Raw genomic sequence first — 24,976 nt, 5'->3', positions numbered from 1 at the left:
CCGGGGGCTGGTTTGCTGTATTAGGAAGAGGAACGTTATCTCTGCAGTGTTGAGAAGCAGCTGATTGCGGCACTTATTGGTGGCATGGAGCACGTTTGCTGAGTGTAATAGGCGTCATGGTACTGTAACCTGATCAGCACAGTAATTGTCTTGGCAACCTCAGGAAATTAAGGGGACAGCATTAAAATGCTTTCGTTGGCCCAATGCTTCCATCTTTGACTTGTGATGCTACAATTTGATCAAATGGCCTTCTTATTAGCTTTGTCTGGGAAAAAGTTTTAGCAACAAAAACATTCTGTGCTTTAGACTTAGTTTTTTTGACATTCTGTTATGCACGCTTGCTACATCAGGCAGCTTAGCACTAAGGTTATTTTCTGCTGTAGTTTAGATTTTAAATTGTCCCTTGCAACATTTTCATATTTCTACCAAAAAAAAAATCTGCCAGATATACACAAAACAATACTTGAAAAAAATTATTATTATCATGAAGTATTGATGCTTCTTTCTTTGCCAAAGTTGGCAAGACCATTCTTTGCGTTCTTGGAATTGTGAAACAACCTTTCTTTCTTTTCTTTTTTTTCTCAGGTTGTTATGGTGTCGATGGTGAAAGTGACTCTATCATGAGCTCAGCCTCAGAGAACTCGACAGAACCGTGGTTCTGTGACGCGTGCAAGAATGGCGTCAAACCCAGCTGTGAGCTCTGTCCCAGTCAGGACGGCATCTTCAAAGAAACTGATGCGGGGAGGTGAGTTTTAACCGATGCTTGGTCTGATATTATCCTTTATCATCATTAGCACACTCATTAAAGGCACAGCCATCCCTGTCACACCTTTCATGCTTCAGTTACTCCTTTAATTATTCTATATTTGTTAAAAAGTTTTTATTCCACCCTCTGTGATAAGATGCTGGAAAAATGCTCAAAAAAAAGAGTAATACTTGAAGAGGCACAGGTATGACTGCAGGAAGAGCGAAGGAGAGAAAAAGTGGTAGATTTGGTTAGGAGGGAGAGGAAGAGAGAGGCGTCTGAAGCGTGAAGACTCAAGCCACGTTATCACTGATAGTGCTCCTCAGCCCGCCTGCACCCAAATTTGCTACTTCACTAGAGCATGAAAAACACAGCAAATTAAAGTGTGGAGCGTGCGCTCACCAAAGATGGATATCTTTATATTGGACTTCGGATTCTCCTTCCTAAAGTCTGCATTTGAAATGTTGTCACACAGACTGGTCAAGTTAGAGTACATTTGAACCTGTAACTGAATGGCTTAAGGGTCATAGCATTTCTTCAGGGAATAGTTAATAGTCTTCCATTAACTAGATGCTGCTTTGTTCTGCCAATGGTGGACCTCTGAATTAATGTCATTACAATCATACGATTTGTTATTCAGCACATGAAGTGAATAAAGAACTGTCCTTATACTATGATGAGTGTAAAAATAGATATAATGGCTGAATGCTCAACTTTGTTTTGTTCTGCTGAAGGTGGGTGCACGTGGTGTGTGCCCTTTACGTTCCAGGGGTTGCATTTGGAGACATCGACAAGCTGCGACCTGTAACTCTCACAGAGATGAACTACTCAAAGTATGGAGCAAAGGCAAGTACCAAAAGTTACTTATGACATACAGCTAAAAAAATAAACTAATATTACCTCAAGAACATGTTATTATAAGAAGCAAGGCAATATGCTAATCAGTTTTTGATCACGATCATCAACCACTACTGATCAACTTGCTCAACTGCAAAATCGCACCAGACTGTTAAATTCTAAAATGTTATGAAACACAATATGACTAAAGTGTTTGGGGTTGGTATCATTTTTCTTTAACCACAGGTCTCTTATACTTACCAAGACTGCATTTATTTGATCAGAAATACTGTAAAAAATAAATAAATAATAATTTAAGTTGAAAATGTAATCAGTGGTTATTTGATATGAAGGTAAGCTGACTTCAGTGTCACATGATCTTTTAGAAATCGTTCTAATATGCTGATTTGGTGCTCAAGAAACATTCTGAAAACCATTGAACACACTTGTGCTGCTTAATATATTTGTGGAAAATAAATAGTAATAATTGTTTTTTTTTCCCTTAAATTTTAAAAATGAATGTTTTTTTGAACAGCATTTATTTGAAATGGAAATGTTTTTTAACATTATAAATTGGTTTTGATAAATGTAATCCAAAGTATTAATTTCTTAAAAATAAAAAAAATCCTACTCCAGACTTTTTACCGGTAGTGTATATGAATATATGGATACCTTTATTTCATATTATAGCTGTTAGATTATCGGTTTTCTTTCTTTCTGTTTTTGTCTTGACACTTTATTTAAAAAATATAAAATAAAAGATGTGAAATGCTGACTTCCTTTTCTGAGCAAAGGGCGTCTTTCACTTCCCTCCCAAGAATTTCTGTCGACTGTAGACATTTTGACATTTACTCTATCTGACATTATTTTATGTGTCAGTAAGTCAGAAGAGGTTCCTTTTACTGGGAAGCAAATTACTTTAGAAGCACTTGAAAGGCTTTCTTTAATGGTTTGTGCTGTACATGTGAAAAGAAATTACTCCTAGAGAAAGGCTATTATTATTTTAATTTTGAACTCCAGTAATTGGAGAAAGTCAAATGGGCTTTTAGAGACTCGTTGTCCACTTTATCTTACATATAGAACTATACAGTAAATTAATGTGGGATTGTTATAATGGTGTTTTTTTTCATATTAAAGCTGTTACACATTCAGCTTTCGGTTTACCTTTCTTGACTTTGCAAAAATAGAAATAATCCCAAGACTTTAGATGGGAATTAACCAGATGTAAAGTTAGCAAATGTTCTAAAGTTTTCCGTCATGTTTTTCTGTCATTTGCTGTTGTCACAATGTCCTGATTGGGTTAATGGTTTACAGGAGTGCAGTTTGTGCGAAGACGCACGCTTTGCTCGAACAGGTGTTTGCATCAGCTGTGATGCCGGAATGTGCCGCTCGTTCTTCCATGTTACGTGTGCTCAACGAGAAGGACTGCTGTCTGAAGCTGCTGCAGAAGAGGTTAGTGTATGGTCATCCTCTTGGAACGACATTATTTAATGTTTTTCTCCAACTTGATGCCAGCTTGGTAATGTTTAGAGTCCAGCTCTTATCTAACTCTTTCAAGGATTCCTCTATAAAACAAAAAACCTCATATCCATGTTGTTCACTTGTTCCAAAATCTGTTGGACTGACTTCTTTCTGTAGAACACTAAAGGTGCATTTTTAAAGAATATTCTGGCCAGTCTTCTTACTGTAATGAAAATGGATGAGGACTGGGGTAACCGAGCTATAAAATGACAAAATCATCATGGAAAATATCATAATAATGGTCCCTTTGACTTATATATGGTATAAAAGTTAGCTTTTAGCTTTTAGAAGAAACTAACTGATCTCCATCTTGGATGGCCTGAGGGTGAATGGACCATCATTTTTGCGTGAACTGTTCCTTTAAGAAGATTCTGATTCTCTGTCAACACGTGTTTTTCAAATGCACGTTTGAAGTGCATGTGCGAGAGTTCATCAAACAGATATCTTTAAGCGTAAAGAGAGGGCTCAGAGCACGAGGTCATCAAGTTGAACAAATTCCTAGCCCAGGCCTTGGTCACAGACCATCAGCCTCATGGCTCAAATATGCAGTCCATGTTGGAGAATCATATGATGGTGGCGTTCAGTGCAGATAAACCCTGGCGAAAGTGCCTGCTCACTGCAATCCACTTAATCCAGTCAGCTGTGCAAGGGGCCTCATATCAACAGGTGAGTGGGCTGATAGCATCCAGCGAGACACCTTAAGCCTAAATGATTCTGTGGATGACGGAAAATGGCTGTGCTTCCATCTGCCCTCGAGGGAGGGGGCGAAATGCTATGCTTGTGACGAAGAGATGTGAGCTCAGCGCGAGAAACTTGCTGCGAACGTCTCACCTGCAGAAATTTAAAACTGCTGAAATGGGCTGACATTGTTCTAAGAATCTCTCCCGTTCCATAGAAAGCTGTTTCTGAGAAAGGCAGGTCTGCAGTCCCCTTCCATTCCTGGAAACATCCCGCCAGCCTTACATCAGTCATTGTCTTGCCCCCCCAGCTTCAGCTCCCATATTCTCTGCTAAATGTATTTGTCCTTTAAAAAGGGAGGGGAATTTTTACAGGCCTTTTGTGACTGGCTATTTATCATGGCTATCAGAGAATGCAGACACCGATGGTCTATAAAAATCTGGAGTACTGGGCATCAACAGCCAGAAAGCGTGAGCCTGTATTTCAGAAGATACTCCCGTTTCCCCCGCAATCACATTGTAGATTAGAAAGATCTAGAGCCCACAAGCACTTAAAATGAAACCTGCGGCAACTGTGCCATGTTAACAATAGTGAGGTATTGGAGATGATGGGAAATATCTTGAAATAACCCTAATCAAATCACTTAGAGATGTTGTTCTTAAGGACTTCAGCCTTTCCCTCACATTTGTCCAAGTTGTGCACATTTTAAGAAGTAGGTTTTACAACACAGCTTTTTTTTTTTTCATGCTTTTAGACAAATAGACATCACTCTGGTTTTGCAAGACGTTGAACAGTTTTATTGTGTTCTTTGTTGTTGTTTTTGTTTCTTCCAATTTATTGGTTGCCTGAGGAATTGCCAAAATAAGAATCTATCTAGAACACCCAGGTTGACCAGTATTTGTTTCAAGCAGGTTTTTCAGCAGAAGGGAGTTGGTCCATGGCCAAACATAAGAGGATCTGTTAATCATGTTGCATTTCATAATAATAATAAAAAAAAATACTATACTAATAATGCCATATTATTAAATAAAAAAACAAGTTCAATTAACTTCAACCAAGCTAAAGAAGCCGTAGTTTAGTCACTTGTTCCATTGTTCTGATGTCCCTCCCAGAATAAATTATATTAAGTACTGTAAGTAGCAAAAAAAAAAAAAAAAAAGTGATGTAAATGTATGAATGAGTACATTAGCTATTATTGTAATGGCTTTGGAGAATACACAACATTCTAAATTTTGGTTATTTATTCCGCCCCCCTCCCCTCTTCGCCCTACACTTATGCTTCTCAAGGCTGTATTCGTTTGATCAAAAATAAAGTAAAAATTAAAAACCGTAATTAGGTGAAATATTACAATTTAAAATAACTGATTTCTAATTTAAAATGTAATTTATTTCTGTGATGTCAAAGCTGAATTTTTGGCTGCCATTACCTTCATTAGTCTTCAGTGTCACATGATCGTTTGGAAATCATTATAGTATGCTGCTTTGCTGGTCAAGAAAACACTTCTTATCAACGTTTAAAATGGTAGAGCTGCTAAATTAAAAAAAAAATTAAAAAAAAATTCTGGATTCTTTGATTAATATTAAGTAAAAAAAAAACAAAAAAAAAAAAAAAAACATTTATTTGAAATATAAATATTTTGTTATAATTTTACTGCATTTGCTATCACTTTTGATTAATTTTTAAAATTTATGTAGGGTATCATAAATTATGAAAATGCATTAAGTGGATGCTATACACATTATGTTATAGCCAAGGCTAATCATCAGTTTTGCACAATAAACAGCTCTAACAGCTCTTTGTTTACCAAAAGGGTACCTGGTAAGAAAAAGTTGGAAGACCCCTATTTTAGAGAATAAAAAATAAAGTAATTAGTTTTGAGAGGCTGTGTTACACTGTATACTGTGTACAGTTGCCAAGCAATCTAGTTGCTTGCTGCATTAATACATAAATACAGATTTGTGTTTATCGCCATTTCACAGTGGCTGTGTATGCATTTCATCCAGCCTGAATTTTAATTGGACCCTTATTATAACCATAATATAAAACAGATTATTAACAACGTCATTCATTACTGATTTTTCTTTTTCTCTGTTTTACCAAGCTATATTTCAAGATTTAAGGTCACGTGGGAGTCTGTCTCTAAAGTCTTGATCCATTTTTACCCACAGGACATTGCGGATCCATTCTTTGCCTACTGCAAGCAGCACGCAGACCGCTTTGACAGGAAATGGAAAAGGAAGAACTATCTGGCCCTGCAGTCTTACTGCAAAGTATCTTTGCAGGAAAGGGAGAAACAGCTCACACCTGAAGCTCAGGTCCGCTTTACTCTGAGGCAGACATTGAATCCATACATCAGACAGGCTGTTGAATGATCAGTCGTTATTTATTTTTGGTTGCTTGTGATTTCCCGACCTCTAGGCTCGAATAACCACGCGGCTCCAGCAGTACAGAGCGAAAGCAGAGCTGTCTCGAAACACTCGGCAGCAGGCGTGGGTGCCCCGAGAGAAGCTTCCCCGGCCCCTCACCTCTAGTGCTTCAGCCATCCGTAAGCTGATGCGTAAAGCAGAGCTTATGGGTATCAGCACAGACATCTTCCCCGTGGACACATCCGATACCAGCGCAAGCGTGGACGGACGGCGTAAACATAAGCAGCCTGCCCTCACGGCAGACTTTGTTAACTACTACCTAGGTAGGTGGTTTGAAACCATTTTCAATACCGCAGCTAAATCTAGTTGAACTTTGAGACATAATAGGTGACCAAAATAATAATAATCTACAAATTATCCACAGGACTCCAGTCCATCAATGAATGTCTTGTCAAGTGAAAAGCTGGATGTATATAATAAAGAAATCCATCAAGACGTTTTTAACTTGACATTTTAGATGTCCTGGGGTTTTGTAAATTTTTCATTTTTCATTTCACAAGTAAATAATCAAATATAAAAAAAGAACAAGTAGTGGCACGAATAAATATGATAGAACAAAGATACAGATGAAATAATGAGTATGTAAACAGTCAAATGTGAAACAACACTGCAGTCTTAACTATATAGATTAATGCTCATTAGAGTTACATGCATTATTCAGTCAAAAGCACCGAGCGATTTCCTCTTTTTGTCTTTTGTTGTTTGATTAGCATTTATGATACAGACAGCAGCAGGTACATATCCAGTATTCTGATGCAGTTTTTTTCTCAACTGTTTATTTTCACTTCAAAAAACAACTGTGTTTGAGGATACCCGCCAAGACTTTTGGACTTTTTAGATGTGTTTGGTTCAAGCACATGGTGATGTGAAAGAGAACTTGAGTATTCTCTTATGCGTGGTCTTGCGCTTGAATTGTTTGAAATTGCTTGAATATTTAAATTGGCAAGACTTAAAAACATGTCACAATTCTGTCAGATGTCCCAAGTGTCAACTGTTTATGTTAATATGTTCCACTTTTTCTTTTTAATGGCCAAAACTAGCAATGATGCATTTGCAGCATGTGAATTGCTGTCCTTAACATACTTGAATGTGTCTGCGGAACAGCAGGCGGTATCAGACAGTGAGCGTGAGACATGCATCCCGCTCTGAAGCCTTGCAGCTAGGCACTTGCCCTTCAAATGAGTGATGTTAAGAGCAGATGTGTAGAGTAACCTTGGGCACACACTCCATTAGGTTCTAGCAGGAGGCCTATCCTCTATCAGCGCACTTTGTCTCCCTCTTTTTCCTCTTAGCATTCTTTTTTTTTTTTGTACACTTTCTCCCTCAGTCTTCCTTTGATATACTTTTTGCTGTACTCTGATAGCAATCTCAGTATCGATTTGTTCGTGTCTGTTGGTATTCAGAGCGGAACATGAGGATGATTCAGATCCAGGACAATATTGTGGAGCAGAAGAACCTTAAAGACAAGCTAGAGACTGAGCAGGAGAAGCTGCACATGGAGTACAACAAGGTTTGTCTAATATTGACACTCAAGGCTATAGCTAGCATCTGTTTTTTATGTTTTTTTCATTAGCGCTTGTCCATAGCACATTTGTTTTGGCCATTGGTGCTTAAACAGAGGCACGCACACCAGGAAATAACGATGCGCTGTTGGAAAATGATCACAGGAGCAGGCGGAAAAGCTCCTAAAGAGCTACTATATAATGCCAATTATGCTTCAGTCTTTCCATTTACTATACAACTGTGAAGTCTCCTTTTAAGCTACTTTATGCCGGACCAACTGCAGAGAGGAATAAAAAAGCAAGGATCTTGTATAACACAAGGTTATTTTTGTCAGTGTAAATTCAATAGACGAAAACTGTTAGTGAATACTATTTCTATTAAGGGGGGGGGGGGGTGAAATGCTCGTTTTCACTCAATATCCTGTTAATCTTGAGTACCTATAGAGTAGTACTGCATCCTTCATAACTCCAAAAAGTCTTTAGTTTTATTATATTCATAAGAGAAAGATAGTCTGTACCGATTTTTCCCGGAAAAACACGACCGGCTGGAGGCGTGACATGTGGGCGGAGCTAAATAATCACGAGCGCCAGTAGGCTTTTGCGTTGAGAGGGTTTGGAAGCTTAAGGACAAAACCAACCAAAACAAACCATTGCTAAAAGGCTGTACATGTGGAAAGTGCAGTTTGATGACAACATCGCATGTTGTTTACTTGATGTGCTTACGCGCCGATAGCTAAGTTAATAACACAGAGATATTTGAAGCAGTTTTACTCACTGCATGCGGTTCCAACACACGATCGTGACCCTTTTTCGTTGGGACTGCATTATCCTTAAGAAATAAACGATGTGCAAATCCAGCGTCACACTGGACCCTGGAAATTCCACTCCACGTCACACAGAGCCATACTCGAAAAAAAACTTTCCGAAACTTGTGACAAACCGGAAGGAGTATTTTTGGAACAGAAATACTCCTTCAAACGTACAACTTAATTTTTGAAACTTTGTCCATGTTTAGCATGGGAATCCAACTCTTTAACAGTGTAAAAAACTCAGTATGCATGAAATAGCATTTCACCCCCCCTTTAACGAAAATGGAAAAAGACGGAAAAATTTAACTTTTGCTACTATTTATGTATTTATAAATAATTTTTATTAATAATTTTAGTAAAATTAAACATTTGTATTTTGTTTTAACTTTTAGTTTACGTTTTTGTAATTGTATTTCTTTTATTTTTATTACTTGTTTTTTAAATATATTTCTGTCTATTTTTTATTTCATGTTTTAGTGATTGTATTACTTCAACTTAAACTTCAGTTAGTTGGCAAGTTTGTTTTTCAACAAATATTTATATTTTATTTATGCTTTGTTTCAAGTAACAAAAGCAAAGAAAAATTAACAATACAAACGGATCAAAAAAATTGGAGGAAACCAACCAACTAAAGTTCAGAAATACAAACAAAATACAATTATATTTATAAACAATTAAATTAAAATTAAGCAAAAAATTATATGCTGAATCCAAAAAAAAAAAAAAAAACGAAATAAATTTTCAAAACCCCGTATATAACGGCAACTAATGTTCTGTACTGCCTTATTTATTTGCCTCCTACCCTCAGTCTTCCTAAACATGATCTCTTGAAGCAGATTTGGGTAGATGGTGTTTTCTCATATGGCCCAATGAGAAATAGAAAGCGAGGAGTTAATGTGGCATCCAATCTTTCTGCACCACATGTATTAAGCGGTATTAATGGAGTGTGTGTTGTTAATTACGGCACTCAACATGCATTAGCACGACGCCGACCTTAGAGAGCGATCCCGATGGAAATCAACATCTGTGGAAAGCGGACTGCTTATTCACAAAAGTTGTGTCTAAGGCAGGGACTGAGTCATCTGGAAATTATGTCTAATAATCCTGAATTATATAGTATGTTACATGGTTAATTGGATTGTTTGGTTCAATGTTTTTAACATTGTATAATTGGAAACTTCAGTGCATTTGCGTCACCAATGAGAACATTCAAATTTCTTTGATGACTTCATGTATGAGTAATTTTATAAAACAGTAAGTGTATCTCAATAGATATTGTTTGTGCTTCTATGGAACACAACAGAAGATATTTTGATAAAAAATGTATGTGTATACAATTAAAGTAAATATTGTTTGAAACCCAATGTTCTTTAAAATATTTTCTTTTGTGTACAGCAGAAAAAAGAAACAAGGACAAAAATTTGTGGTATTTATTCAACTGTCCCTTTAAATGCCCGAATACTTGTAGGGGCCACTGTATAAATAGGATTTAAATGTATTAATAAAATTTTAGTAGAAACAATTAAAATTAATGATATGTAACTATATGAGTAATTGCATTAATATGTGTTAGCCACCGCTTTATCCATCAATATTAATCTGTAGTGAGTGGTGGAGAGAAGCTGGTTTTAAATGTTAGCTCAAGCTCCCCTCGAAGAGCCTCATCTTCACAGACAGCGGAGATAAGGAACGGCTCTCTGTAGTTTCGTTTCACATACCCATAATAACTTCACCTCTCCAATGTTTCCTCTCATCATCGTCTTTATCAAACGCCTGCCTGATGCTTATCTACTGTCTGGAGCTGAGAGTGGCCCCTACATGCTGAAATGCCACCACAGTGCGTGTGTGTGTGTGTGAAAGAGACAGATGTTAACGCAGGAAGTGTAATGCCTTATTTCATGGTGTCCTGGGCTCTGAATCTGTTAATGGTTAGAAATGTTATTTTTTGCGCAGTAGTGTTTTGATTTGTAACATTTGCTGTTTGCCTAAAGTCAACCTGGATTTTGTAGTGTGTATGTATGCATGTATTGGGCATTCAGATGTTCACAGATTTGTGTACACCTTTGCATTTGTACACACGGTAGTAAATCCATCCGTGTGTGTGTAACAGACTAAGCTGGCCAACTTGTCCTTGTCTTATCTTATCTCCCGCCTTGCTGCGGTTTTATCTGCCACAGCTGTGCGAGTCTCTGGAGGACCTGCAGAATGTCAATGGCCAGCTGAGGACCGAGGGCCAAGCCATATGGAGCATGATGGGGGGGGTCCTTGGACAGGTATGGCTTACCTTCAACCACCTCATCCTTTCTCTCCCCTGTCCATCTTCATTCTGTCTCTCTCCGCCCCATCCCATCCTTGATCCGACTGTACGCCTCATCTATCACAGCTCCAGTGAGCTTACAGCCAACCCTGATACAAACCGCTTGCTTCAAGCACTCTGATCAGGTTGGAATGAGCTCATATTTTATACTATCATAGCATATTTCTGAATTCCACTTCAATCCTATGTAACTCAAGGCTTCTTAAAAAACTAAGTTTTTAACCTTGAGTTTTTTTTAATTTTATTGTATTTTTTATTTTTCTGCAACTATTTTCCAGCCTCTCAAAGACCCTAAGATTAAAGAGGCTGTTTTTGTTACTGTACCTTTAAGACTTATGTATGTAAATGCACTGTGTGTCTTTTTAAAATTGAAAAAAAAAAAAAATATATAATAAAATAAATGAAGCCATCAGTTTTAATAAGATTATTCTGTGCGCTGGCGTCCTCCCACAAGTTAAGAGATTTTAAACAAACACTGTTAATACACATGCAGTTAACCAAATGAAACAATACACATTTTAATGCTATAAAAGTGTGCACATCGAGAGAAATAAACAGCAGATGTTCATGTTAACAAGTTCTTTGACTTGAGCAAACACTGCTAATACACATATAGATTTGTTAATAAAGCAAATAGAACTGAAACATGCATGTTTTAATGCTATTGAATAAAAAGAAAGGATCCACTCGCAACCCTTTGCTCCTGACAGTACCTGGATCAGTGAGCTATGTCTCGGCCCGATGAAGTCAGTTCCAGGGAGGCATCTTGTACACGCCTCCGTCTCTTGACTCCACCCCCACGTCAAAACAGAAAGCGAGACGCACAGAAAAATGAAGCGCAAGGGGAGAACGGCATCGCAAGCTCAAACTAGACTGACACGCAAAATAAAAACAGCGTTGCAAATAAATCCATAGAAAATATGTATTGCAAAATCCTTGCTTTCATTTGTTTCGCAATTCTTTATTTTTGTTTGCAAAACTTCATTTATTTTTCTCCCAATACTTTATTTTATTTTGCAATTATTTATTTTTGTTTGCAAAAAGCTAGATTATTTTGGTCAATACTTTACATTTTTGCGTATATATGCGCCATTATATTGACTACAATATTTAAAGGGATCCCTGGGTATTAAGACATGTATAGCTTAATATAACATAAATTATGTCTCATATTGAAATATGTAATAGAAGACCCATGAAAGATGGAAGTAATAATAAAATAAAAAAAATCAACATTGTTTTTACACTATGGGGGGCGCCATTATTTTATGTGCACAGTACATTCTGGGTTGATGACGTCAAAGGTTACACTGTGAGCTTCTTGCGCTTTTTACTGCGACACAACTCAGTACCTGATACCACATTGAACCACTGATCTAATAGACTATTTTAATAATGTCCTTACTACCTTTCTTGGTCTTTAACTGGTAGTTTCATTGCTGTTTATGCAGGGTTAAAAAGTTCTTGTATTTCATAAAAAATGTCTTAATTTGTGTTCCGAAGATAAATGAAGGTCTTAATGGGTTTGGAATGAATAATTTACATAATGTTCATTTTTGGGTGAACTTATTTCATACTCTATATTTGAATCTGTCAGTTTAAACCAATGGTACATTTATGTGTTTTAGTTATGCTTTTTAAACATTACTTTGTTCCGTGCATATTGTAACCATTCAGAAATTTGAGGTCAGTTATTTATTTTTATTTATTTATTTTTTTAAGAAACGTTTATTTCAGCAAGGATGTATTAAATTGATCAAAAGTGACAGTAAGCGGTTACATTTTTTTTTTTTATGCTGTTGTTTGTTATAATGCCATGTTATATATTTAAAATCAGACAATCTTACAGTTTTCAGCATTTATAATAATAAGAAATGCTTCTTTAGCAGCAAATCAGCATGATTTATGAAGAATCGTGTGATTGACTGTTAAATGCAGTTCAGAAAATTAATTTCCTGAACATTACTGCAGCTACTCTGAAACATCCTTTGTAATAATTAGCTAATGTTTTTTTTTTATTGAACTATTAGCATAGTACATACTATTATGTTTGGTTATGACAAAAATTTATATATTTATAACTATAGCTATCCATATTTTTTGCAGCTTAGCTTCTATTAATTGGCATTAATGACTGAATTTGAACATTTATTACTACATGGTACATCAGACTCTTATTTTGAAAGCTATATTGAACATTATAGCCTATTAACCTTTAGTCAATAAAGTGTGAAGTAATTTGAGTCAACATCTCTTCGTCTAATAGACACTTTTCACAGTTATGGGTACTGAGACATGTCATGTCGATCTGGCGACGGGAGCATATTGTTCGCAGGATTCGTTTTGACTTCATAGTGAAAAGAGTATAAAGAGAGCAGAAGTCTTCTCCCTGGATTTTTCGCACCTGGGTAATGAGCTGTGATTGAAAGAAATCTAGATTGTAGGCAGCACCCCACAGGGTAGACAGCGTTGAGGTAATTCTCTTCGCTGTAATGGGCCTCCTGTTTGCGAAATTCTTTCATTTGCGCTAACTGATTGACCTGTCATTGGCCATGCACTCAGCCCCGACTCTGTAGCTAAAAGCCACCAACCTCTCCCCTGCTCACTATGGCAACCACTTCACCAAGGTGCGTCGCCATGGGTGACGGTCACTTAATGAGTGCGAAAATGTGAAAGTCTGAAATGTTCTGTAGATCTCTCTTTTTGTCTAAATAACAGTCTGTGCTTAGAATGCCATTAAGCAGGATATGCCCCGAAACAAAAGTGTCATTGGCAACAGCAACCGTGAAAGGAATTGTTAGGATTCAAGGTTTTAAAATATTCCAGAAGTTTGTCAAAAAAGTTTATCCTCTTTGTTGGAGCTAAACGTTGCTCAATTTCATGCAGATTATGCATGTGTATGTGGAGAGTTAGTGAAGTGGTAAAAAGCCCAGGTCTTACAGTGTGGCTTCAGAGTGAGAGGTTTTGTCAACTTTTTAATCACTATTATACACACGGGAAGAGTGAATTTGATGAGATGCCTGTCTGGAATGAAGATGAGAGTCCAAACTTCCTTGTGATAACCTAAAACTGCAACAGTCTGGACTGCCGCTCGCATCGTTATCTCATTTTTGATGCAGTGACAAAACATTTAAAAGGCACCCATTTGTATGCACCCATGCACACTTGTTTAAAACTTAATTTGCGTTGAATAACCAGTTGCCCGGCTTAGAGAGTGTGTAAGATGGTTAATTAAAAGGATCTCTTAAAATGTCCTCTCGGCAGATAAATGCCGCAATAATGAAGCGAGGAGGTAGAAGGAGGCGAGGAGAGCCGAGTGGTCTGGAAAAGAGCGAGCCAGTGAATCTGCAATGATGGTCATAAATCACATAATTAGAAAACGTGCAGCGCTTAAATAGCAACATCAGTCATGGCCCCCTCTCCTTTGTGTCATCTATCTACTACATTTTCGTTCCCTATCAGTCATTGGCGTCTGCACATAACCCTCAAATTATTGATGATCTCAGGAGAGGGTCTCGTCTCTCGTGCAACCCTGGGTGAGGGAGAACTCTCACCGGTGCACTTTGAAAGGGATACGAAAAGATCTTTGGTAGCGAAATGATCTTTTGACCTTGTATGCAGCATATAATTTGTTGTCAATATGATCTTCTAAATTTTAATTACAATGTACAGTACTTTTTTATTGTTAACTATAATGTTAGCATTAAATTACAGTGCGTTTCTAACGCAGTGGCTGGAGCGTGATGGCAAATTTGACATTTTCCTCTTGACACTTTTCTTACTGTTGGAGCAAATGGCAATGCAAAAAATTATATTTGTTGTAGTGTCTGTTTCCACTTTGACCTCTACTTCTGAGAACCTTGGAAATTTGAAAAAAGTCCATTGGTGTGCAAAATATTTCCAAAGATTTTATACTTCGTGTCCCTCACTTACATTTTAACTCGTGTTTCAACAATGATGTCAAATTGCACAGTGATCTGATTCACAAATTGTACTGATCTGGTTCCTGACGATGTGAACAAGCTATTATTTGTGAAAAAATAATCCACAGTTTTGGATGTTCTTATTAAAAGACAATTCAACTTTCATCTTGGAGTTTAAGTTTATTGGTAAAAAAAAAGTAATTTAAACGTATTCAAATTTATTCAAAAGTTGTTAGTTTAAAAAAATCGAATCAAACTGCGAATGGCAAATCAAACTGATCTGGTTCAAATCAAACTGATCTGGACACATTTTGCAGTTCTCTCACAATTCTGAAGAAAACATTAGACAACTAAAAATGAATGGAATGTTTCAGTGACTCACTCAAGATTTGTTTGTTTCATTACTGGATTTATTAGTGTTTTTTTGAATGAATTGAATGAATGAATGAATGATTCAAAGACATACATTTTTAACAGCCCCTTTATCCCCACTTAATAATAGTGTATATATATATATATATATATATATATATATATATATATATATATAATAAATGCACACAGGCATTGATAGGTGTAATTGAAATTTTCATTTTACAGCAAGTATCCAATTCCTGATCTTAACTATCCGATTCTGGAAGTGGAATTGATTTACGATTCCGATCCCTAGTCCTAAGTTGGCACAAGAACAATCACAACAACAAAGTACTGATTTACGTACAGTACACAAACTCACAAACAATTTTTTTTTTGTTAGTCTAATAATTCTATTTATTTTCAATCAAGTTCTTTTAGAGAATGTTAGAAAAATGCTGTGGACTTAAATTTGCTGACAATTTATCGGTCATTTTATTATTTCCCTACATTAGATATTGTTTCTTTTATTCCTGTTTATCTTTAGTCATGTTAGGAATTGTATGTTTTTGTGAATGTAAAAAAAAAAAAAAGTCTTGTTGTATTAAATGAAATATTTTATGTGGACACCAATGTGGGTTCCCCATACAAGTCCAGCCCATTTGGAAATTTCGTGAGTTATATGACCCCTCTCAGTGTACCAATGGGATTCTCCACAATCTCAGCAAGACAGCAAAGTCTGTCTGGCTCCCTCAGCAGATGGCCAACCGCCTGTTCAGCTGTTTTGTGAAGCTTTTTTTGTTGATGTTGTTGTTTTTGTTTTGTTCTTCGGCAAACACCTTTCTTCAAATAATATTCCCCCTGAAATAGTGTGGATAGGAGGGACAGTCCACAGTAACCCAGAGCTTGCAGGATGTGAAAGCTGGCATCTCCTCCTCACTTATAATCCCTGTGGTGCGGTGGAGAGGGACCGTCACCATGGGCACACTCAGATTAGAAAGCCTCTAGAGAGAAGCCGCTCTGTGTTGCTGCGCGACCGGTTCCTACTAGATAATTTTTCTAATTAACCCAGACAGAAAAGATGCAGCACAGATGTATAGACAGAAAATAGAGAGAAAAAATTTCCTGGCCTCTACCCTCTCCAAACTCATCCAAACATCTCTAGAAGAAACTTTCTTAGTAAAAACTTATTTACTTTATATTATTGCAGTAGTTGTACTGATTGTCTATACGTAAAATGTCTAATGTTGCCTATTTGCCACTGTAGAAAGAAAGTCACATAGTCACCACCTCAAGGTGTCTAAGATCTAGCTCACCCTTTCTTTAATTTCCCTTTAAATATAAATACAAAGTGTATGTCAATGTCAAGTGACCTTTCAAGTTCTTTGTGTGATGCATCATAACCATGATGAAAGATATTAGGAAAGTTACATGAAGAGGAAACCAGATAAAAACATAAATATATAAATTGAGTTATTTCTGTGCAGAAAACCGCAGTGAACTGAAAAGCATTAAAAAGGGGCGGTTTACTGTTTTTTTTTTTCTAGGCTTGATTTTGTTCATGGGGTGCAGTCTAACATTTGTTCATGCTTCGTAGGGCTGCCCGATCAATTGCACGCAATATTTAATGCGTATCTTGTCAGTAAAGCTGGTTCTGTAATCAGCGGTAATTCTCTGTCACCTGTGCGCGTTCACATGGAGCAGCATTTACCACAGAGAGCCGTTGTTCATTGACAAGCTGCACAAAATATGATTGTGGTTTTGCGCAGCTTATCAGTGAACAGCGGCTCTTAGTAGTAGACCTGTAATCGGACCTTAAAGTTAGGCCCGACAGGACCCGAGCCCGACAGGTTTCAGCTCGAGCCTGACAAGTACATTTTGATTGACAGCTTTTTTAAAGCCCGAACCCATTTACAGCCCGAGACTATTCAAATGAGCACACGCACACAGCTCTTTTGCCTTTGTCAAAAATGAGTAATTTATTCATGTTTTAACATAATTTATTAATAACTAACGTAGACTACACCACTTGGAAGTTGGAATAAAGAAATAAAATAAGTCCTCTGTGACATCTTAACATCTCAGCACTCTAAATAGACATAGGCTCATTTAGCCTATAAATAGACCAACGCACCAATAAAAACAAGACTTTTTTAACAAATTAAATTAAGATTAATTTTAAATTAAGATGGGTATGTGGCAATAACGAAATTAAGATAAAGGCTCCGGATTTGCTTCGCCACGAGCATCTGACATTTAATAAAAGAATAATGACAACATTAGCGTATTTATACTCTGTTCACATTATGCATTTAAGATTTAATGAATATTTAGTTTTCATAAAAAAAAACTTTATTACTCACAGCGATTAGGCTAAGCCTACATGTTTTTGGAAAATGATTGAATCCACTGTAGATGTCTTCAGCGCGTTCCTGCGCTCACTGATGGTGCGTCATTATTCACTCATTATTCTCATTATAAACACGGTCAAAACTTTTCCTCACCTCAGACTTTGCTTTAGTTGCTGGTGCAACCAAAACGTAATCGCCAGAGGCAAGCCTCCGTTATACCTACTCAGCATCCATTTTCCCATGTTTCTCGCGCTAATCGAAACACATCACATCACCGCTCGTTTACCTCGCAAACCGGAGCGCAAGCCCGAGCCCGACCCTGACCCGAACCTGCGTAAGATGATAATAGACCGAACAAATGTCTGGGCAAAGATCTTAAGCTCTACTGAGTAGTCCCAAAAACCAGCTGCTTTTGAAGCCATTAAACTGTAAGAATTTTTAAAGATCATATCTCCATTTGCATTGAACTTTAAGCACTGCAACTTTGCAGATATTGTTTATGCTCAAACAGCAACATAACACACTAACTAATGTTAAAAAAGTGAAATCGCAATCAACCACCCCTTTTAATTAAAACAACATTCCCAAATGCTCCGGCCAGCTTCCATTGTCTCAAACCCACCATTTATTTGTTAAGGCAGTGTTTCAAAGTCAGGCCGCTCAAGCAGACATATTAAAAGCTCCGTAGAACCACAGTGTTTGTGCTTGTTGTGGTCTCTTCACCTAAGGATCGGATAAAAGTATTTTAACATTGAAGAGAAACATAAATAGTGGGGAAGACAACGAAAATCCTGCACACAATATTGAAAGAAGAAATCTCTGAGAATATTAATAAACAAGGGGAACAAAATGCCCAAGTGCTCAGGGACAAAACATTCTCGACTGAACACTGAAGATTAATTAAATATAAAGGATTTTGTTCTTGCTTTGAGCTCTTTTTTTCTCTCAGTAAATTTACTTTATTTTTTAAAGGAGTATCATTTCTGTTTGCATTCCTATTCATTTTTTTAAGCCTATGTATGTGTCACCTATGTCATCTGTTGATCTATCTATCCATCCATTCATCTTTCTGTCAAAAAAATCATCAAAAACAGTTGTGTGAAAATTTAAATTTACTCTAAAATGTTTAGTTGCATTTCACCAAATAGTGCTTGATAAGGACATGAGCCTCAAATTGTGCAGTTATTTGAGGAGAGAGATGTGCTGATGTTTTTCTAAAGTGACTGACTGACAGTTTTTGCCTGGCAGACAGTAAAACAGGCTGAAATGTCCAATAGAGATGCATTGAAGGACTCAAGCCATGTCTAGTTACCCGGATGTCATACTGGAGATGCTTCACTCAGATCACCTTTTCATCCGCACAGCACTGCCCTGGCAATCACTCAATGTTTTCTTTAGAATATGACCTTAAAAGTAACATTCTCTAGTTATGAAGGTGTGGTTTAATATAATGCTGTTTATGTCTTTCAAATGTATCTAAGTTTCAGTGCTATGCTTTGTTTGCAGAAATTGAACCCTCCTGCAGTTCTGAAAGCTCCCAAAGAGAGAAAGCCAAGCAAGAAGGAGGGAGGGTCACCAGGGAAGTCGTCGAACCTCCCAGCTATGCTCTACAGGTTAGCTAGCTGCTCCTAATACAGGGCTCCACATCTGGCCACTGTTATTCTAATATCTTTTTTTGACCTAGAGTTCATGAATTATTAAGTGCTAAAAGAGAGAAAAATGTGTGAAAAAAATGTGTGCTGTAAATAAGAAACAGTTTCATGCTCTGTGCAGCTGTGGGATCTGTAAGAAAAACCAAGACCAGCATCTTTTACTGCTGTGTGACACGTGTAAGCTGCATTACCACCTGGGCTGCTTGGACCCGCCTCTCACACGCATGCCGAAGAAGACCAAAAACAGCTACTGGTGAGAACAGGAGTGGGAGATGGAATTCAAATGTGATAGAAGTAACTTCTAGAAGTGCTGACATCTCTGGAGCAGGGCTTCTGATAATCAATACTGGCTAGTGATTATAAAAATCATTATATACTCACTAAAAAAGATGTTCAGAAAATATTGAATTACAGTATGTACTTGCATGATATGTGTACACAGTATCAGAAATCTAATTATTTAAAAATAAATTATTGAAATCCCCAATTTTGTGAATCCCGGCTCTTGAGGAAACAAATAAAAGTTTTATAAACAATTCCCTTTTTTGGCCATGTAACAAAAAGCTGTCAAAGTAGCAAAAATGTTAATCATATTGTATTCATATTACATTACAATCTTAATGTAATATATTACAATCAGAGGGCATGATTAATTGCAGGATCCCTCCATGTTTACTTTCATAAGGTTATACTAACTGTCACTTGGAAAATTTATGTGGTGCTCCACAGTAGCGTGCGTGAGCGTTTTTGTGTTTTGTTTATTTGTCAAGCTGAGCCCAATGCTTTCGCTGCTGATTCGAGTAATTCATTTAATCCATGAATAAGAAAGTGTGATGTTGTTCCGCACTGCTGGATGGAAATTAGAAAGCATTTGAAAGAGAAAATTGTGTGGGGGGCCAAGTCGTACCTAATTACTGGCAACTGCCTGCCCCTGAGACAGTAATACTGTATAATCAAAAAGCTTTTGCTCGCACTGAAGAACTCAGCTATTCCTTCAATTTCATTTATTGTTTGTGCGGGATATTTTAACAACCCTTTTGTTGGAGTGAATATGACACGTCTGCTTCTGATGGAAAAACATTGACATGGACCTTGAAAGCCACTCTCTCTCATCTCAAAGAGTTCTCCATATTGGGGAATCAATAAGGTCAACTGAAAGCAAAAGAAAACCTGACTCCTTTGTCTTTCTCACTCTTTTTCTCTCTGTCGCTCGTCCTTTTCCAGGCAGTGCTCTGAGTGCGACCAGGCCAGCAGTGATGAGGCTGACATTGCCATGGAGACGCTACCTGATGGAACCAAAAGGTCCAGGAGGCAGATCAAGGGACCAATCAAATTCATCCCTCAAGAAATGAGCCCAGAACCCAAGAAGCCTCAAGTGAGAGGGACTGTGAGTATGAGCATATCATGAGCTCACTGATGACGAACGTGTGTTAAAAAGCCAATACTTGAAATTGGGCTTCTAAAACCCACCAGTTGCGTTTCACAGATTTCCACTAAAGATAAAGATGGATTTCTTGAGAGAGACCCACACATCTCTTGAAAAATGGGAATTACTTGTCCACTAGTCTGTTTTAAGCTTCGTCTAGCTCGCTCTGATTGGTGCTTTAACTCTAGCTGTTGTCTTAGGTCAAGCATTCATTCGCTGACTTGAAATTGATTCTTTGCTCCTCACGTAAAATAGATAATTGACCTGTTCTTTAGTCTCTTGAGCTTCCACAGAGGTTATCGGTGAAGGTCACAACAACTAGCTTTGTTGATTACTTTGAAATCGACAACCTAAACAGTATATCATCTTTAATTGTTTTATAAAACCACCTTGAAACTGATGCAGCCATAATTAAGCCATCAGTAAAAACCCCACTGGATTTCAGTTTTATTAGAACATTAGCATTTAGAATTGTTTCCGAAACTTAATGAGCTGCCTTTCTGCCTACTCCGTACAAAAGCAGCTGCTATAGAAGATAGCTCAACCTCCCAAATAACTGATTTGGAACGCTCTATGACACAAATAGCGCTACATCTTGCTTTTGACATTAGCATGTTGCAAAACTTAACAGCATAATATTCAAGACTATGTATGAGTACCAAGATGGTTCACTCATTGGGAGAAAGCATAACTCACATTTTGGCAGAATTATTCCTTCATAAATAAAAGAGCCAGCTTCCAATAGACCTTTTTCACGTTTCTGGATTTTTAGCAGTGGAAGTCGTCATAGTTCATAATTCGAGAGCAGTGAATGGGGGAGTACCACACATATAGTTTTTTGCATTCCCAATTGCTCAAATAGCAAAAGTAAAAACTCCATTATAGTGTTTTCACGACTTTCAATCAGAATAACAAATTGAAAGAGACTGATATTGTCTGATATAAATGTAAAAAAGAGGATTTAAGATGCTGATGACCATTGAAAAGCATCATCACAATCCTGTGAAAAGGGTCCATTGGTAAAATCATTGCAGATGCTATTGGAAGTTCCTGGTTTCCATAGAAATGTTGTGTTTTTTAGATGCACTCTGGGCTGCCCATGTGCTTTGGCTATACCAACGTGAAATATACACCTTTTAAATGATATTTGAGGTTAAAAATAACAACATTTATTGGACAGTTTGTAATATTTGTAAAAATGTAAGTTTGGCAAGCAGTGTTTTCAGTATTTCTCCATTCATTTTAGAGAGAAGTTGGTCTTGCATGCCTTGCATCACATTAGTAAGCATAAAAAACGTTATATTAATATTGGACAAAATCCATTTTTATTTGCAGCTAGTGGTTTTATTGATACTTTTCATTATTTAATATAATTTGTAATATTTAGGAACACTTCATAGTGTCACTGATTTAAGGCAGTGAAGTTTTGTACAGCCTTAAAGTCTGTGTGAACTGGAAGACGCTTCCGACTTTATTTCAGTATGGTGACGCGTTTCGAACTGAAATTGAGTAGAGGGTGGGGTTTTATTTTTGCACTCCTTTCATCTTTCACTTGCAGCAAAATAACGGCTGGAGGGGCCCAAGCCATCAAACTGACATCATCAAAGGAGGAATGCCATTCCAGAGAGGAAGCAAATGATCAGATTATGATTAAAGATTACCAACACAAATTTTTTTTTTCAGAGGATTAATTTGCATGATTAATTGCTCACTTTAAGACTAACAATGTGCACCAACAAAATACATTTTTGATTTCATGCTAACTTTAAGATGTGGTTACATTTACTTTTGTTTGGCAAATGTTCTCAGGCAAATCCAGTCATTTTGATAGGAAATCATTTATACAGGAATTCTGCAAGATGTAAAAAGATTTACCCACATTGCCCCATTTCGCAACAGGTTCAAGTTGGTTTCACATATTCATAGCATTGTCCAAAAGAAAACTGCTGTTGAGCTGTGCTTCATACCACGCTACACAATAATAGACAATTGACTTTTTTGCCAAGTGTGTGTGTACTATTGTTCACTTACCTTAAAATGCTGCCTTAATAGGCAGTTTACTGTAACAGAGTGTATATTCAGTCGTCTGTTGAATGATCAAATGTGTGCACCAATACCTCTAGCTGTAGAGGCAAAGCGCCACATTGAAGTGTGAGGGTAGGTGTGTGTGTGCGTGCGTGTGTTTTTTCAGACTTGAGATATGGCTTGTCTTTCAGGCTCTCCATGGCTTTCACTTATCACTGTCCAGCATTCTCTGATCCTGCGATAGCGCTCCTGCAGCCTGGCTCCCTTAAGAAAGACTAGAGATATCCATCGGAGAAACGACATGCTCTCCAGCCCTTCTTCATTTTGTCTTTTTCAACCTTTTGTTTTAAAGCTTAGTCAATAAACCTTTCCTGCCAGTTTTTTTAATCGAATTCGAAAGTAAAGCACAATTCCAGATGGCTCCTGCTGCACTGCAGCCACTTGGCTTGGCTGACGGCTGTCAAAATAGCTCACACACAGGTTAAAGGAATGACTTCTGGACGATATTTTTTGTTTGCTGTATTTATGTGTGAGTGTGGGCTTGCATATGCCAGGCAGAGTTAATGTGTTTTCCCTTTAGTCTCTGAGATGCGTGCGCAGAAGTGAGGCGAAAGCTTCAGTGGAGAGCAGCTGGATTAAAAGACTTTTATTTTTCCAAACTCCACCAGAGAAAGATGCTTTATTGCAGAATTTATCTTAACTTCCATTCCAGAGTGTGGCAGCAGCTGAAGGAACCCTGCTTTGCATTTTTAATGCCCTTAACCAGCCGGTGTGGCAGTGGCAAGCCCTTGTAAAGCTGTGTTCTGATTTATCACGGCCAGCTAATCGACCCCCCGCCATCCCTCCATTCAGGAGTCAGTGGTTTTGGCTTCACTAATGTGCCGCGCTGAATACCGGCTCTTCTGCACACCTGAAATGGCTCTCATGACTGGCACACACTGAGATTTTGTCCGGACTCTGGTGGACTTTATGCATAATTTTCGCGAATAAAGGCATTGGAAGTCTTGCTATAATTAGTGGAGTTTGCAAAAGCAAGGGTCATTTTGGTCATACTTTGATTTTTCAATTATAAAACTTTGGCTCCTATTGGCAATACATACATGAATGATACATCAAGTTTTGCAGTCTGTAGAAGAGATTACTGGTGTAAATTTTTTGTTTGTGGCCTTGGTAGACAATAAAATATTGTAGGTGGTAAAATCCCATATACTTACTGTAATGGAGAGCTATTAGGGATCTTCAGATAAGGCCCATTATGTAGCCACCTAGCAACCATCCATAACACCCTAACAACCACAAAGCAATACCCTGACACACACCAGCAAAACAAAGTATTTTATTTTTAATGGGCCGGGCACATCTGAAATAATTCAATAGTTTTGCAAACTTTCTCACAAACAGTTTTTCTGATAAAACACCTTTTAATAATAAATAACATATTAAAAAATATTTAATACAAAAATTTTGAATCTTTATTCATACATTTTGTAATTTATATATTTTTTTCTTTCTCCTCTGTGCCCTTTAGACCAAATATTCCTATAGTTGTTCTATAGTTGTTATTGATTTAGTTTTTTACTTTTTAGCATACTTTTTTCTGATTGAACACCTTTTTGATTATTTTACATATTTGTTCTGGATTTTAAGCCATTAGTCTTCTTTGAATTACCACAGTAGGCTACTCTTTGTTACGGTCCGTTCGTATGCACCAATAGTTTTTCCAATCTTGTGGAAATTGATTCAGTGTTTTTAAAGATGCAGCATTGCAAGGTCTTTAATTAAAAAGTAGAGTTTTTTCGCAGAGTCGTCTTGTCTGTCCTCCAAGTGTAGAGTGTTGTTTACGTCAGCCCTTCACCACATTTACAGTACTTTACAATTACATAGAGGATCTCGGCACAGAGGACCACTGATCTAAGCCTTTAATAGATTACCTTAATCGAGTCTGCCGTAATGAAGGAATAATGAAATAAATGTGTGCCTTTGTTTGGTGCCACCATCGAGGGAGAAGTGGCAGAGGCATTTAAGTGCCAATTGGCATTGTGGAAGCAGTTAGCATTTATAATGATAAGTGTTCCATCTGCTGTGTGGTGGCAAGCCAAAGGCGACAGATGGAATTGTTTTCACAATCTGTTTAAATATGTTGTCGTTTTTTCTTCCCTTTTTAAAAAGCCCCAGCTTGGCACACTCATGCGCCTGTTCTCATTAAGGTGGAGACGTTTGATTTGACTCGTGCGATGCTGCTGTTGTTTTTCTTGTGTTTATCAGCTACTGATGGAGATGAAGCGTTGATCCGCCGATGGTAGACAAGAAAAACAGCACAAAAAGTGTCTCTAAGTGAACAGGAGAATGCTCTGTGGAAGACGTTTGGATACTCAATCTTGGTTCATGGCACACACAAAAATCAAATTT

General features: G+C 37.3%; 1 protein-coding gene across 2 annotated transcripts in view; it reads left to right on the top strand.

The window, feature by feature from the left end:
* Window positions 1–24,976, top strand: part of LOC113119394 (PHD finger protein 14-like) — an 88,362-nt gene that overhangs the window by 23,061 nt on the left and 40,325 nt on the right. For both annotated transcript variants that reach the window (XM_026288847.1, XM_026288848.1), the window contains exons 5-14: window positions 586–745; window positions 1,480–1,591; window positions 2,897–3,034; window positions 5,951–6,097; window positions 6,201–6,471; window positions 7,612–7,718; window positions 10,697–10,792; window positions 18,971–19,077; window positions 19,238–19,369; window positions 20,341–20,503. In XM_026288847.1, coding sequence (XP_026144632.1) covers window positions 586–745; window positions 1,480–1,591; window positions 2,897–3,034; window positions 5,951–6,097; window positions 6,201–6,471; window positions 7,612–7,718; window positions 10,697–10,792; window positions 18,971–19,077; window positions 19,238–19,369; window positions 20,341–20,503 — 1,433 coding nt within the window. The remainder of the gene's footprint in view (window positions 1–585; window positions 746–1,479; window positions 1,592–2,896; window positions 3,035–5,950; window positions 6,098–6,200; window positions 6,472–7,611; window positions 7,719–10,696; window positions 10,793–18,970; window positions 19,078–19,237; window positions 19,370–20,340; window positions 20,504–24,976) is intronic.

This window comes from Carassius auratus, chromosome 19 (genome assembly GCF_003368295.1).
Source record: "Carassius auratus strain Wakin chromosome 19, ASM336829v1, whole genome shotgun sequence".
Classification (NCBI taxonomy): domain Eukaryota; kingdom Metazoa; phylum Chordata; class Actinopteri; order Cypriniformes; family Cyprinidae; genus Carassius; species Carassius auratus.
Note: the sequence above shows the minus strand (reverse complement) of the source record. Positions and strands in the feature narration are given on the sequence as shown.